This window comes from Psammomys obesus, unplaced genomic scaffold (assembly GCF_907164565.1).
Source record: "Psammomys obesus unplaced genomic scaffold, mPsaObe1.curated_primary_1811, whole genome shotgun sequence".
Lineage (NCBI taxonomy): Eukaryota > Metazoa > Chordata > Mammalia > Rodentia > Muridae > Psammomys > Psammomys obesus.
In genome coordinates this window covers 5,031,188-5,046,318 of record NW_026596143.1, presented here as the reverse complement: position 1 = coordinate 5,046,318, position 15,131 = coordinate 5,031,188, and the positions used below count along the sequence as shown (strand labels likewise).

The window sequence follows — 15,131 nt, the reverse complement described above, 5'->3', positions numbered from 1 at the left end:
CCCCCCCTTTTTCTCACTCTCAAACATATTTCCAAATCAACAGATCTTGCTGACATGATCAATAACAAGAGTAAGTGGTATAATTAATAAAGCCATGAGAACTAGGAAAAAATCCCTAATTATCGTCATCGGAGTAATTAAACAGTTTGATATCATTCAATTACATTCTCATTAGAATCAGTATGTTCTCCCTTGCTCATGAGTGTGTGACAACTTTTTGGTAGACAGCTCATGAGATCCAAAGAAAGAAGGGGGTTACTTCTGCTCTTGCTCTTGATCTCAAAGCCTGCGACTTTAAGAGTCTTCTCCGAGGAAACACACTGATGGTGTCCTATTGATTGATGAATTACTTAGAAGTAAAAAAAAAAAAAAAAAATGTAGCATGTTATTCTCTTCCCTGATTTCCTCAAATGTATTTTATCCCTTGTGGAAGGAAGTCTGAAAGAACAAAATAGATTAAAATGAAGACTTCTGGGATACTAGAAGCTGCATCAGTGTAGAGTAGACCTCTAACAGAGCCACCAAGGCATCATTGGTGTCTCATGGAGTGCTTTAGGCATGGCCATGCTCAGGAGGCAGAAGACATGAGGGTTTTGTTCGCAAAGATTACTGCGTTGTCTAAATCTGCTGTAATATTGATGAACTTTAATAGAATTTTTGGCTAAAAAAAATGTTATCATGTAAGACAGAATTATATGTGTTAATCATTTGTTTGAAAAACAGTTCAAACCCACAGCATTTTGAGGTATATACAGAAGCTGACATTCTGATTGCATTAGGCATGGGCACTAAAACATCACTTGTTTTATTTTAAGGAGACTGAATCTCATGTTCCATGAGTATTACACGAAATGCCACTAACTCCATCTTTCTTCTTCCCTCCCAGCCCCACCTGACTTCTCACAGCTTTCTCTTTGGGCCCCATTTCTTCCTCCAAAAGTTGTAAGAACCATAAACCCCCAAGTTCTTTTCTATTCGATAAGACCACCACACAATCAAAACTTCCTGACCACCATACAATCAAAAATCTTTCCAATCATCATATAGCATGTTTTACTGCAAATTTACTACCAGGGCCTTTCTAATTTTTTGTTCTACAATATCCTGTTGCTATTGGTATGGATTGTATTGCTAAATGCATTTTACTTACCCCGGCTTTTTCTGTATCTTGACATTTTGTGGTTTATTTTTTCGGTTCAGCTCATTCCCATTCTTGAACCATTTGAATCTGAGTGAAGAGTATTCAGAACTGGTTTCACATCGAAGTACAAGCTTGGAGCCCGCAGCTGACTCCTGGCTCTTCATCTCTTTCAATCTGGGAGGCAATGCTGAAAAAGGAAAAAGAGAAGAAAAAGAAAAATCTATGATCATCAGGCCTTTCAAGAGGAAACATATTAATGTTGAATGATCTTGATCCGGTCCCAGTACCAAAAGTTTACTAACCAAGGCAAAAATAAATGAATAAATTTAAACGAGTGGACCAAAATGGATCCCAACAACTAGCAAAAATAAAATAAAATAAAATAAAATAAAATAAAATAAAATAAAATAAAATAAACTCAGCACAAAAAGAGAAGGGGAAGGAACCTGGATGATTAATTCATTCCTCAAAACACATTCTCCACAGTTACTTCCTTAATTTAACAAATCTGTTGCTAAGAGGGGTGCAGCCACCTTCATCTGCCACATCAGACATTAGCATAACTCTGGAGGAGGCCCCGGGAGCACCACATCCACTTTCTAGTTAGAAACTGATTTCAGAATAAACTCTAACTTAGGTTGACTTCTTTCTCTTGGTTCTAACATCTGTAGAGACTCACATCAAGCTCATCTTACACAGAATCGCACACAGGTGTCCCTCCAAAGCCATGTTGTCCCTCTCTGCAAGTCACAAGCCCATCAGCAACATTGCTCCTGATTGGGCCTGCAGTTGCTAGCCCAGAGAGAGTGGCAGACCATTCCAGAGGACCCTTCCCAGCATGCTCTGGATGCTGCACACAGTTAGCACCTCCAAATCTTCACAAGAGAAGCTATGTATAGATAACTGCACTTTGATTTCTAGGATAGGTTGCATGATCCTACAAAGTATACACATCATTTTGACTTATACAAAACCGCCTATGTGCTAGAATGTGTATGCATAAAAATCATCCAGTGATTAGTGAGTAATAAAGCAGCATAAATGTGAAAACACAAGATCAAGAATCTGAGTGATGGCTTGTCATAAAAGTATACAGGGTGTATTTGACTTTTTACAATAACTGTTTTTAATTAAAGAATAAAAAGATGGCTTTTATCTATGCACACAAATGTGACCAACTATCACAGAGCCCGAGACCTTAACAGCTCATAATTTCTTCTGAGTCTTGCAAAGGCCAATGACAAAGTCTACTTTTCTGCTCAGTTCAGGAATTAACAGGAAATCCCAGAAAACAAACCCAAGAGATGAGATTCTACCTCTCTGACCCAGTGCAAAATTACTCCCTGGGTAAGGACCCAGGGCCCAGGGACACAATCAAGGCTGCCTTTCACGTGAGCGCGAAGTGGGTTCCTATAAAACAGGGTCAGATGGAAGGGGAGGAGGCCCTCCCCAATCAGTGGACTTGGAAAGGGGCAGGGAGGAGATGAGGAAGGGAGGATGGGATTGGGAGGGAATGAGGGAGCGGGATACAGCTAGGAAACAGAGTTAATAAAATGTAACTAAAAATAAAAATTAAAAAAAAAGAAGTGGGTACCTGCCTAATCTGGCTTTTATTTTTCTACAATGCTGTCCTTATGAAGTAAACCCCCAAACTGTCAGATGTGAGCACAGGAATCAAAGTGAAAACTTTCGAATGCTACAGTTTCTTAGTAGTATCCCAGTAGATATAGAACCCGCTCATTTTTCTGGGGGCTGGTACTGCCACAGTAACCCACTATGGCAGACAACAGAGCAGGTTAGGAAACTTATCCAGCCGTTCCCAGCTTTCCGTACTTGAAGACTACATCTGTTTTTTTGTTTGTTTGTTTGTTTGTTTGTTTTCAGCACCAACCATCACCCATCTTTTCTTGACAGCTTCAAAGTAAGACTTGCTTTCTGAACAAACTCCACAGAGTTTTTGCTTTTGGGGCTATGGTTCTCAGTTCTGCTTTAACATTTCAAAAACACTTTATTTCTGACAAGCGCCAATATTTATCTCCATTAGCTCCTTAAGGCCATTTCTAATTTTTTGACTCTGCTGAAAGGTTTGGAAGAAACAAACAGAAGAGAGAACCAAATGGCATCAAAGAAACTGGCCTGTATGAATTTTGTTGCACACATTCACAAACTGAAAGAATGAGTGTATGCTTTCCAGCTGGATCGTGAATTAAAGCTGAAACTCTACCGAGATTCTCAAGGTCTGGTCTGGTCTTTTGCTTTAATAAGCAAAATGTCCCACGTAGTTAGATATACTTGAACCCCAGCAAGTCTGGGTTTGCTCTTCTACCTCTCCAGGCATTTGCCTGTCAAACTCAAACACAACTACAAAGAGTGAACACAAACGACAAGTGTTGTCGCTTATTTGCATAAATATTTGCTCATGAAGTAAGTGTCTAGTTTTCTCCCTCCCTTCACTTTATCCTTATCTCTCACATCTTTTTCTTCTTCATCTTCTGTCAGCTATTTATTTTTTTTTTTTTATTTCCTCATGTTGTGGTGAATCCCCAACCATAGGATTATCTTTACTGCTACCTCACACTGTGATTTTGCTACCTTTGTAAATCGTAATGTAAACATCTGTGTCTTCAGCTGATCTTAGGCAACCCCTGAGAAAGGGTCATTAGACCCTGCCCTGGGAGGTCGAGACCCACAGGTTGAGAACCACCACTCTAAAGGCCCGTGTTCCAGGCTTTCCTCTGCATTCCTCAGATGTGCTCATTGCTGCATGTTAAACTTTCCCAGTTCCTCGACAGCACAGATGTGGGATACACTGCATGTGCTCTGTGGTCCTGGAGATCAACTGCTGAAATTAAACAGGAAATCTGAAGACTGTCATCAAATAGCAGTGGTGCTTCGGCTGCAGTCCCAGGAAAGTTGTCCCTTTATAAAGCCTGTCCCCTACGCAGGGAGGTGTGTGCATACACCTGTGTGTGTGTCTGCCTGCATGCAAGCGCACCCGAGCGTGTGTGTGTGTGTGCGTGTGTGTGTGTGTGTGTGTGTGTGTGTGTGTGTGTGTGTGCGCGCGCGGCGCATATAGAAACTATATCCAATTCCCAACTGTCTTAGCTGAAAAAGAGGACACCAGAAACCTATCCCTTCCACAGGTTGGCGGAAAACCTAAGCATGAGAACTGGAGAAATGACTAGTCACACCAGCATGGCAACATTGATAGGGGAACACCCACATAAAGAGCCAGGCACAGTGGTGCATGCCTGTAATCCCAGGGCTAGGGAGATGGAGACAGTCAAGTATGCGGCCAGCTAGACAAGTCTAATCGGTGAACTTCAGGTTCACTGAGGTCCTGTCTTAAAAGATAGTGGAGAGAGATTATGGAAGACAACAGGTGTTCACCTCTGGCCTCCACAGTGATACGTACGCATGTGTGCAAACACGTGTACAAAATATGCAAATACAAAGAATAAAGAGCAGAAATAGAGAGGAGAAGAGAAGGAGAAGAGGAAGAAGAGGAATCAGGAAGACACTAGTAAGGAGGAGAGCCACAGCCAAAACTTATTCCAAAGGCCATGTTTAACTTCTCAAAAGAGTTTATTAATTGGGATTAAGGGGCTTGGTGGCACGGATTTTTTGGGGGGGTTTGTATTCTATGGAACTCTACCCCATATACTGCACTGTCATACACCATTCATAAAATGCAAAGCCACTGGAAGATTATGAAGTCCGCTGTTTTTACTTTGAATTCACTGTGTTCTTCTGAACTTTCCGTACACCATTAGATTGCATTGACCTGTCTCAGCTAAATCCCTTGTCCTGCACCTTCCACAAATGTATCTCAGCATCCCTCAGGTCTTTTCCCAGTGATCAAGCTATCATCCATGCTACAAGAGCACCCACATGTCACCCTTATCCCCTGCCTTCAGGCCCCAGGCTTTCCTCTCTATCAGCTGACTCCTGTCTACATGGCCTGCAGCTACTCCCTGCCTCCCGAAGAGAACTTCGCTGTCCCATATCCCCAAATGTATCATTTGTGTCCAGATCCCTTTCCTTTGAGAAGTCCTGGCTCAGACATCACTTGAGGTGGATGTTTAGTATTTCCACCTGCTGGAGGAGAAATGGCAGCTTGTTCTCACATGTGTGTGGCTTTGCAAGAACCATGACCGAACCCAGCACATTTCTCTACACAGTGGCACCTTTGCAGGGCTTGAAGTAGATAGAAAAGGAGGGGCAAAGGACAGCAGACTAAGAATCCAGAAAGGTCATGTCTGTTTCATTTCATAGCAACTGCAATAATTTTTACATTATTATAATGATTATATTATTATTATATTAACAAACACCAAGTCACTTTTCCAAAATTTACAACAATGTACATTTCTAAGGGAAAAATGTGTGCAAATTCATAGGTAAGAGCAACGTTTCATACTCAGAATTGATGTTATGTTTGCTGCAATTAGCCAGGCTTCTTTTCTATACTGTTCGAAGCCATGATCCTCCTGTGTCGCCAACCTGGGATTACAGGTGTGAACCACACGACTCACCTACAACTACAGCTGCTGAAAATACTGATCAATTCTCAGTCATTCACTTGAAGTAATGCATGAATAGTGCTCGCCAAAGCAAAAGAAATGATGTTAAATAAATTCCTCTTAGCACTTTCGTCAACAAATCCCTTCAGGATGGTAAGAGGTAATTGAGCGTCTGCTACGTGCCAGGCTCTGGTATACTCATTACCTCCTGTTACATAACAATTTGAGGGTGTGAGTGTCCCTGTCCTTATGGCAAATTTGCAGATGACGAAATGGAAACAGAGAAAAAGAGTGACTTGCCTGTCAATCACACGGATGGTATTCTGGAGCCGGGCTCTGAGCACACAAACCTGACCCTGGAGCCCTTGCTTCCATGACCAAGCCAGCCGTACTTTGCAGTTCTTCATATCTTTCGGCAAATAAAAAAAGTCCCCAAGATTGAATTAAATTATTTCGTAATACTATTTGTCCCCCAAATTCTAGGCTACATCAAGTGGTGGATCCTTGATGTATTTATTCCAAATATGAAAGATAGTCTGGGAGATAAAGGCGAGCTGCACAATATTGCTGCGATTTCTGAGCGACCTTAATAACCTACGGGAAAATAAAAGAAAGCAGAATACTTGAAATTGCTATGATCAAACAGAAAAGAGTGCTTCAGACTGCGAAGTTGTCCATCTGTCATACATACCACATGCCACAAGGGTCAAGGAGCTCTGCCGTTTGCTTGTGTTCACTGAAACGCGATAACCCCTTCATGAGAACACAGTAACAAAAGGGTCCTAACAGATTAATGTCATTCTGTCAAGGTGTAAAGAAACAGAGCACGGAAACTAGTGCTGGGATTAAGTCATGGCCAGGTTGCCAACAGCTTGGGCTAAGTGTTCCACAGGCCTGGCTAATTAGGGCTGTGACCACAGCTGGCCCCAATTAGAGACCCTCTCTTTCAGCTCAACAAAGACATCTTGGCAGGCTGTCCACTTGGGATGCTTGAGCCAGGGATGAGTGTACCTGAGGGTGCCTAGCAAATTTCTGTCAATGTAAGCTTAAAGATCCTAACTTTTCTGTGCTTGAGGTAAGCTTTTCTTCCTTATTTGTTCTACCTGTGACATCGCCTTTAAAAATGCCGAATAAATAGGAAAAGTGATGTAGTTAGTAAATTGTTGGCATTTGGGGTTTTTTTTTATTTTCTTGTAACTGCTTTCTCTTCTCTCTCTCTCTCTCTCTCTCTGCAAATTCTGACATACTTCTCACTTGAATAGCCAGACAAGCACAGCTTCAACATGCTAAGATTTACCTTCTTTATATTCATTTTAGCACGTTACCATGACTTTCAGGTGCTAATTTCTGCCTTTTTAGCCACTTTTTCTTTGTTCAGATTGAATGATACTTGGTTAATTGATGTCACTAAAATATTCTTTTTACACTTGAAAGAAGGAATGTATTTACATTTCCTGAAGTGCACAGGCTTTCTAAGGGTGTTTAAAGGGTGCTTGGCCCCCATCATTACCAACAGTCCTCAGACATCTGAATAGAATGGAACCTTATCATTTTTCTTCTAGGCCCTGGGAAAGGCCAGAGGGAGGAAGTTTCTTGCACAGGGATTCTTAGGGATGGGGGTTTGTTGAAGAGGTGGCAAACATTTGAAAAGCCACTGAAACATTCCAAAGGAATAGCAGCCAGTTTAAAAGAACGGATCAAAGATGGTAGGATCCTAAAGGACAAGAGTGGAAAGCAACTGGCATCTTAAAAGTCAGGAAGACTAACAAAGAACCAGGACATTTTTAATAGATTCACAGAACACTGTATTTCACGGAAAACTTTTGACATACAAAGCAAATAGTTTTAGAATAAAACGGGAAATGAAGCTTTGCATGATAAGTATAATTTGGAAAATGCTTATTCTGGGAGGCTCTGCAGGAAAGTGACGCAGAAAGCAGCATATGGAGGGGGCAGGACGAAACAATTAAAAACACAGGTCTCAGAGCCAGCCGGGAAGACCCAAGTTTCAGTTCTTCATTTCCCACTGAAGCTCTGTGGCTGGTCAGTTGGTTCACTTGATGGAGCTTTACCGTGTTGATCTGTAAAGTGGGTTTACCTAACACAAGCTGAGGGCAAGGACCAAGATGCCATGTCCTGCCTTGAATGGAATGCTTCCAGCATGCAGATAGCACTGCTGAGGAAGCCTGGCTTCTTGGAGAAGCCCGAGGGCCAGTGTGGTACAACGCTTTTCTTGTTAGTATGAATCACTGCATTCCATCCCTGGTACCATGCACGAAAGAAATAGCAGATCTGTAGAGATTAGCTAAATTTATGGAGGGAACTGATGGTCTGTGGACTTCCTTTAGTACAATTTTAAATGCAGACTTCAGGCTTAGATGCTTAAGGTTGCATTCAGAGAGGATGGCTTTCATCATGAGGGGCCTACCCTGGAAGTATCAAGGTAGCATTTTGTACACTGCTATGATTGGGTCTAGTGTTCATGAAGTTTTATACATTATCTCTTTTCAATACTGAAAGGTGGTGAGATCTAAATAAGGTTTACAGTTTGGCCAATTGGCCTGTTTCTTTCCTTGAGCAATATAATAGGATTACATACCATTAAAGGGTCTCTGTCTTATCTTTGTAACCTGTCTATAAAATCTAAAATGATTTCCCCCAGAACTCCTAATGACTAAGTTCAATTTTACAGGAAGCATCTCTATCCTGTGTTCCCATAAAACCATTACTATTCCACTTAATTCAATGCTTGCTATCTTTACAAGTGTTTGTTCCAAGAAGACAAAAAATCTCACTCTTGTGTCATCTACCTTATCTTTTATACTTTATAACTAGTACAGTAACATTGGCTCAGTGGAAGAATAAATAAGCAAGGTTGCACTGTAGCTCAAATATTCTGTATCTAACAAGCTACTGGTTTCCTTCTAATGCATAGGATGTATATAAAAACACAGGGTTTATTGGATTTATCTCTAACTTTCATATTCATGTCTTATAACACTATATACTGTTCTTCTTACGAGACATTAGAATGTGCCGTGTTGCTCTATAAGGACTCCTCTGGCCTTGACCTGGTATCTAGATCTTAGCTCACGCATATAAATAACTTCATTTTCTTAGACGTTCCACAGTTTCTGATCACCATGCAGATGTTACTATGTATTCCTCTGGAGCTATAAGTACTTTAGGTCCTGTCTATACAGACATAAATAAGACTAACACAATCCCGCAACTTTCATCCTGGTTATGGAGAGACAGATTAAAAAAAAAAAACTGATTACACTGTAATCTGATTTATAAAATAAGTCTTTCATCAGTACAGTCTGAAAGCAAGAGAGTTATAGTTATAGCTATTTTCATCCAGCTTTATCATGCAGTTTTCTTTTCTACTTAAACTAATCCTGAAAGTCGATCATTAAATCTATATACAAACAACTAATTAATGTTAAGCAGCTAGATACTGCTGCATTGATGTAAAGTCACTTTGAAAGCCTACAGTAACAATTTCTTTAGTAAATTTTTAGCAATTTATGAAGCTTTCCAAACTAATATAAAGTTTTTAAGTAACAGCCTTCTTGGAGCTGAGACAAAAGAAAAGATGTTTCATTCCTGTGGCAGGCAGAATAATGACTGGCAAAGATACTTAAATCCTAATCCCCAAAGCCCACAAATGTCACGTTACATGCAAAGACTTGACACTAGATCTTCATCAAAAGGCCTAGAAGCTGTGCAAAGGAGACCTGAGAGACGTGATTAAGGTTAAGGACCTTAAGAAGGGCAGATTATGCTTCACTCCAAAGGAGCTCCAGTCTAATCATGGGAGCCTTAAAGGAAGCTAGGTTCTCTCCCCCTCAGCACAATAAAAACGTATGCATCCAAAGAAAAGGAGGCCCCGAGCCAAGGAAGTCAGGCCATCTCCAGAAGCAAAGGCAAGATGGATGGTCAGTGAGAACCTTCTGCAGCCCTGTCTCCACCTCAGTTAATCCCCACTGAGTCTTCTCTTGAAATCCTAACCTTTAGAACTGAAGGACAGCAACTTTGTATTAACCCTTAAGATACAAAACCTGTTTCAAAGGCAAGAGAAAGCACAGTTCTCCGATCAAGTGTGTTGATTTCTTAAACATCTGCAACTATGAAATGTTTATCTTATTATATGTAGGACTTTAGCTTATAAACAAAACAGATAAACCTGGATGCAGTTAAGCCACTAGCTACTCATCATCTCCTCAATATTCTACTCAGGGTCCAGAAAAGAAACCCCAAAATGGCTACAGATGCCAAGGAAGAGAGGGTAAAACCAGTGGATGCCCAGAAAAGGAAGGTCAGCCCCATACACAGACACCAGCAACAATTTCATTTCTTTTGCCTCAGTTTCCAAAAAAAAAAAAAAAAAAAAAAATGGGATCACTGCTCAAACTGCTAGGCTTCAAAGCTAGCTATAAAAATAGATCTTTCTCCATGCATATTATAACCAGGACATAGAAGCCAATTCACAGGCCTAATTTTTATATTTCATAATGACTGTTAAATAAATATAATGTTAGCATCCTAAGGATTTAAATTTTCTAAATCAAGAAAGGATCTTTGTCACATTTCCTAGACTTTGTAACGGTTTAGGTTTCAAAAAATCTAAGCCTATATACTGGTAGGAAGAGGCTTCAATAACACATTTAACTTAACAAGCAATTTTTTTTCTAGTGCCTATGCAGTTAACATAGCAATGATTTTATTGACATGAAAATACCACTTACAAACGAAATTTTATTAAGTAGGACAGTTTAAACAAAATTCCCAAATGCAGACATCCAGAAATTAACATTACATTCAACTCTGGGTTGTGTCTAATGAAATCCCTCACTAATTTGTGTTTAAACTCTATTTCTGCAGAAAGCTGTTTCTTGCGTAACTTTCATATACCTCAAATTTCTTACATAACACAAGAGAACACTGTGAAACAGAACCAGAAGGGCTCAGTTAGCCTAGAGAAGTGTGAGCAAACCTATTTGTAAGGCGGAAACTCCTCCTAAAATAATTCAAAAGCTGTAGGTATACAAACACTTAATAACCTAGCCCAGCTCAGTAAATTAGGAATAGTGCTACATCAAGATCCAGCTATTCCACTCGTAGGCATATATCCAAAATATGCTCAAGTATATAACAAGGACATTTGCTCAATCATGTTTGTAGCAGCTTTATTCGTGATAGGCAGAATCTGGAAACAAACAAGATTGTCCCTCAGTGGAGAAATGGATACAGAAATTGTGGTACATTTGCACAATGCAATTCTACTCAGCAATTAAAAACAAGGAAATCATGAAATTTGTAGGCAAATCATGGTAACTAGAAAAGATCATCCTGAATGAGGTATTCCAGAAACAGAAAGACATATATGGTATATACTCACTTATAAGTGGATATTAGACATATAATATAGGATGAACATACTAAAATCTGTACACCTAAAGAGCCTAAGAAAGGAGGACCGTGGGCAACTGGGACAGACATCAGAAGAGGGAGAAAACAGGGAACAGAACAGGAGCCTTCCACAGAGGGCCTCTGGAAGACTCTACCCAGCAGGGTAGTAAAGCAGGTGCTGAGGCTCATAGCCAAGCTTTGGGCAGAGTGCAGGGAATCTTATGAAAGAAAGAGAAATAGAAAGTCCTGGAAGGGACAGGAGCTCCACAAGGAGAGCAACAGAACCAAAAAATCTGGGTACAGGGGTCTTTTCTGAGACTGATACTCTAACTGAAGACCATGCATAGATATAACCTAGAATCCCAGCACAGATGTAGCCCATGGCAGCTCAGTGTCCAAGTGGGTTCCCTAGTGAGGGGAACAGGGACTGTCTCTGACATGAACTCATTGGCCTGCTCTTTGATCACCTTCCCCTGACATGGGAGCAGCCTTACCAGGCCAGAGGAAGATGATGCAGCCAGTCCTGATGAGTCCTGATAGGCTAGGGTCAGATGGAGGAGGACCACCCCTATCAGTGGACTGGAGGAAGGGAATGGGAGGAGATGATGGACGAAAGTGGGTTTGGAACGAAGGAGGGGGCTACAGCTGGGATACAAAATGAATAAACTGTAATTAGTTAAAAAAAAAATAATAACCTAGCCCAGCCCAGATTACAGGCAGACCCTGAAGACTGTTCTTTTATTATGTATACAGTATTCTGCCTGCATGTATACCTGCATGCCAGAAGAGGGCACTATATCTCATTGGGAATTGAACTCAAGACTGTCGGAAAAACACCCACTCAGCCATCTCTCCAGCCCCCAGGACTGTTTTTAAACAACTACATGACTGACACTCTGAAAAACAATGCTGTAGGTATCCAAAAAACTCAAGAGAGAGTGTTACCATGATTGTGGCAAAAATAGAGGAAGAAGTAAAATGTCTTGAAGTTTTATGAGCATGGATTCCTCTTATACACAGGGCTTATGTATATGTCATGTTGCCAGGATATTGAGTGTGAAAAGCCATAAGGGACAATGTATACTGACCAAAGAGAAAGCCTTTGTAATCCAAGAAGTTCTTATGAAAAATCGGACAGTGGACAGTTCTACCTTCCTCACGGCCCTAGGGCACAGACCTTCAATCTTCATAAGAAGACCACCCCCTCATCCTTTTACTTTCTATTTGCTCCCAGGGGACCAAGAATATTACTGCCTGCAAGGACCTTAGGAGATCCAGTGTTGATCTGAGCTTTGAAACCCAGACTTTTGCTAGAAGTTGCTCTACTCAAAAACGCTGCAAACATCCAATCATCTGAGAAACGTAAGACAGTATTTTCCCATGTATGCGCGTTATCTCCAGTCCACCTACATTTCAGTTCATTTTATTACCATTGCCCCTCCACCCCAACTCCGCCCCTTTGTAGGCCCAGATCTTCCAGGAAGGGAACTGGGATAGTATTAGGCAATCAGCAGAGCCAATGTAACCACTCAATTACAAAGTCACCACAGGAGTGGGAAAGGGGGGGAAAGACGTCCGCGAACCACACAGGCAAAGCAGCATGCATCACAGGAGAAAAGGAAGTGCCCAGAAAAGAACCGTACATCATGAGGTAGCAGTGCTCATCAGGGATGTCCATGCCAAGGGAAATGTCCAGCCAGAACGGACCCTGTCAGAAGCTGACTGAAACATTTGGGGAAGAATCAGATCACACATGTGGGGTGGCGGGGTGGGTGAAGAAATATTCCTAGGAAGCAAGGAAGGGGACTCAGAAACCGCGATTAGTCTGTTTGGCCTTGCGTGCACTCAGGGTTCACATCTGTTCCTGACGTATCTCTTTTTCCAGTAACGGCAGAAAAATTCCACCTTTTTAAAAAAGAGAGAAGCATAAATTTGGTTTCTTATGTTTGGGTGTTCTCAACAATATTTTGGGATGAACAAATCCTGAAATAGCTAGCTATCTTGTAGTATAATACATGCCAGAGATTACACAAATCAACTGCTGAACTTGGGGTCTCGTAGGATGTCTATTTGAGTACATTTATCAAAAAGCCTTCTGGAAAGCACGTTAAAAACAAAATAAAACAACAACAACAAAAACTTAGGTGTTACAGTACAGGTACTGAACATCTTTTTCTTTTCCCACTTTGAGACGGTCTAACTGACCGAGAACTGGCCAGGTAGGTAAGCTGATTGACCAGTGAGCCCTGGAGACCTGCCTATTCTGTTTCCCCGGCACTGTAGCTGTAAGTGCCGCCACCAGAACCAACTAAGGGATGGAGAACATAAAATTTGATGTACAATCATGGACCATTTCCCCCATCTGGAATCAAAACAACTGCATCTATTCAATATAGGAAAATGTTTTTGCATTATAAAATATCTTCTTCCAGGGGGCTGGAGAGATAGCTCAGTGGCTAAGGGTACTTGCGGCTGTTGCAGAGGACCCAGGTTCAATTCCTAGCACCCACATGGCACCGCACAACCACCTGTCCCTCCAGTTCTAGAGGACCTGATGCCCTCCTTCTGGCTTCTGTGGTCACCAGGCGACCATGTGGTACGTGTAGGCAAAACAGCTATACAAATAAAAATAATTCAATATTCTTTTTAATCTCCAGTTTGATAAGTTTGATAGATTATGGCATCGTGCTCCCAATGGTTGTCAATGATTTTCAATGATAATAAAGATAGCCTAGATAAAAAGGTCAATGTAAATTGGAATATACTACAGTTGAACAGGAACTAAGCTGGCATCAGAAGGGTAAAGCTTGAGGGAGGGGGCCACAGCTGGGATAAAAAAAATGAATAAACTGTATTTAATACAAAAAATAAAAATAAGCTTAAAAAAGAAGTGTAAAACTATGATTATTCTAGAAAGAAGGAAGTTTGGGTAAAATGGAGAAAATCCATATGATGATGATATATTACATATTAGACTTATATTTTATAATATGATACTATACTATGTTAAGACTTGACTGTATTCCTCACTTATGTTGTAAGGATGACACTACAAATAATTTGTACCTGTGATGACTCTGAGATCATTTTTACTGTTTATAAAACTATGCTGGATATCTATGATGAGAACTACTAAGTAACTTTCAAATCAAAATTGGAGAGTTGAGGAAATTGACTCTAGGAAGACACAAGAAGTGTGCCACTTAACGTGATTCTAAAATATGTTGCAATTATTTTTTTTTTTGTAAAGAGGAAGTAGGAATGATGAAAGCAGATTGGGATAAAATACTTTAGGACAAAAGTCAGACACAAAATTTTAGTTGCAGTCAAATTAAGAATATAAGAAACATGGAAGATAAAAGGAACATCAAAAAGGCTTAGCAGTGAACCACATAACACACCTGCATGGGTGTTGGAATCACGGGTCAGCAGATGGACGTCAGCTCTGGCCCTGACTTTCCAGGTTCAGATCTACCATCTGAGGACAAACACTGTGATATGTTGTAACAGTTTACTTTATCATCTCACAGTGGAACTTTTACTTGGGTCTAGTAGACATGCCAATCATTCAATTCACCCCCATCAGCAACCCTGAGAAAAGGTGGCACTGAGCTTTGAAATAGAACAAAGTAAAAACCATGGCCAAGCGGAGTGGAGGTATGTACAATACAGCCCAGGAGAGAAATGAGTCAAAGCAAACCTAGACCCTGCTCCCTGTCTGGTTTTGTGAAGTCAAAGGTGTCTGTGAAGGCTGTGCTGAGGACAAGGGTAGACATGGAGATGAGCCTGGAGCTGAAGAGGAAACAGGGCAAAGCCCCAAAGCTAAGACCTAAAAGTGAGCACCTCTCTCCAGCTGTCAAATGGTGATGGCCCTGGACACTGAGGCTGATCTGAGGTGAGGGAGTGGTGCAGAAAATCTTCCATGCACATTATTTACAACCCAACAAAACAGATTTATAGGCATCTCTACCTGCCAAGGAGCTGTGATACTAGAACACTTCCAATGAGAAAGGAATGCTAAACAGAGATTCACAACACAGCCCAGCCCCATT

At 40.9% G+C, this 15,131-nt stretch overlaps 1 protein-coding gene across 3 annotated transcripts in view; it reads right to left on the bottom strand.

Moving 5' to 3' along the window:
* Nucleotides 1-15,131, bottom strand: part of Nrg1 (neuregulin 1) — a 192,368-nt gene that overhangs the window by 150,531 nt on the left and 26,706 nt on the right. For all 3 annotated transcript variants that reach the window (XM_055593338.1, XM_055593337.1, XM_055593340.1), the window contains exon 2: nucleotides 1,151-1,328. In XM_055593338.1, the coding sequence (XP_055449313.1) occupies nucleotides 1,151-1,328 (178 nt within the window). The remainder of the gene's footprint in view (nucleotides 1-1,150; nucleotides 1,329-15,131) is intronic.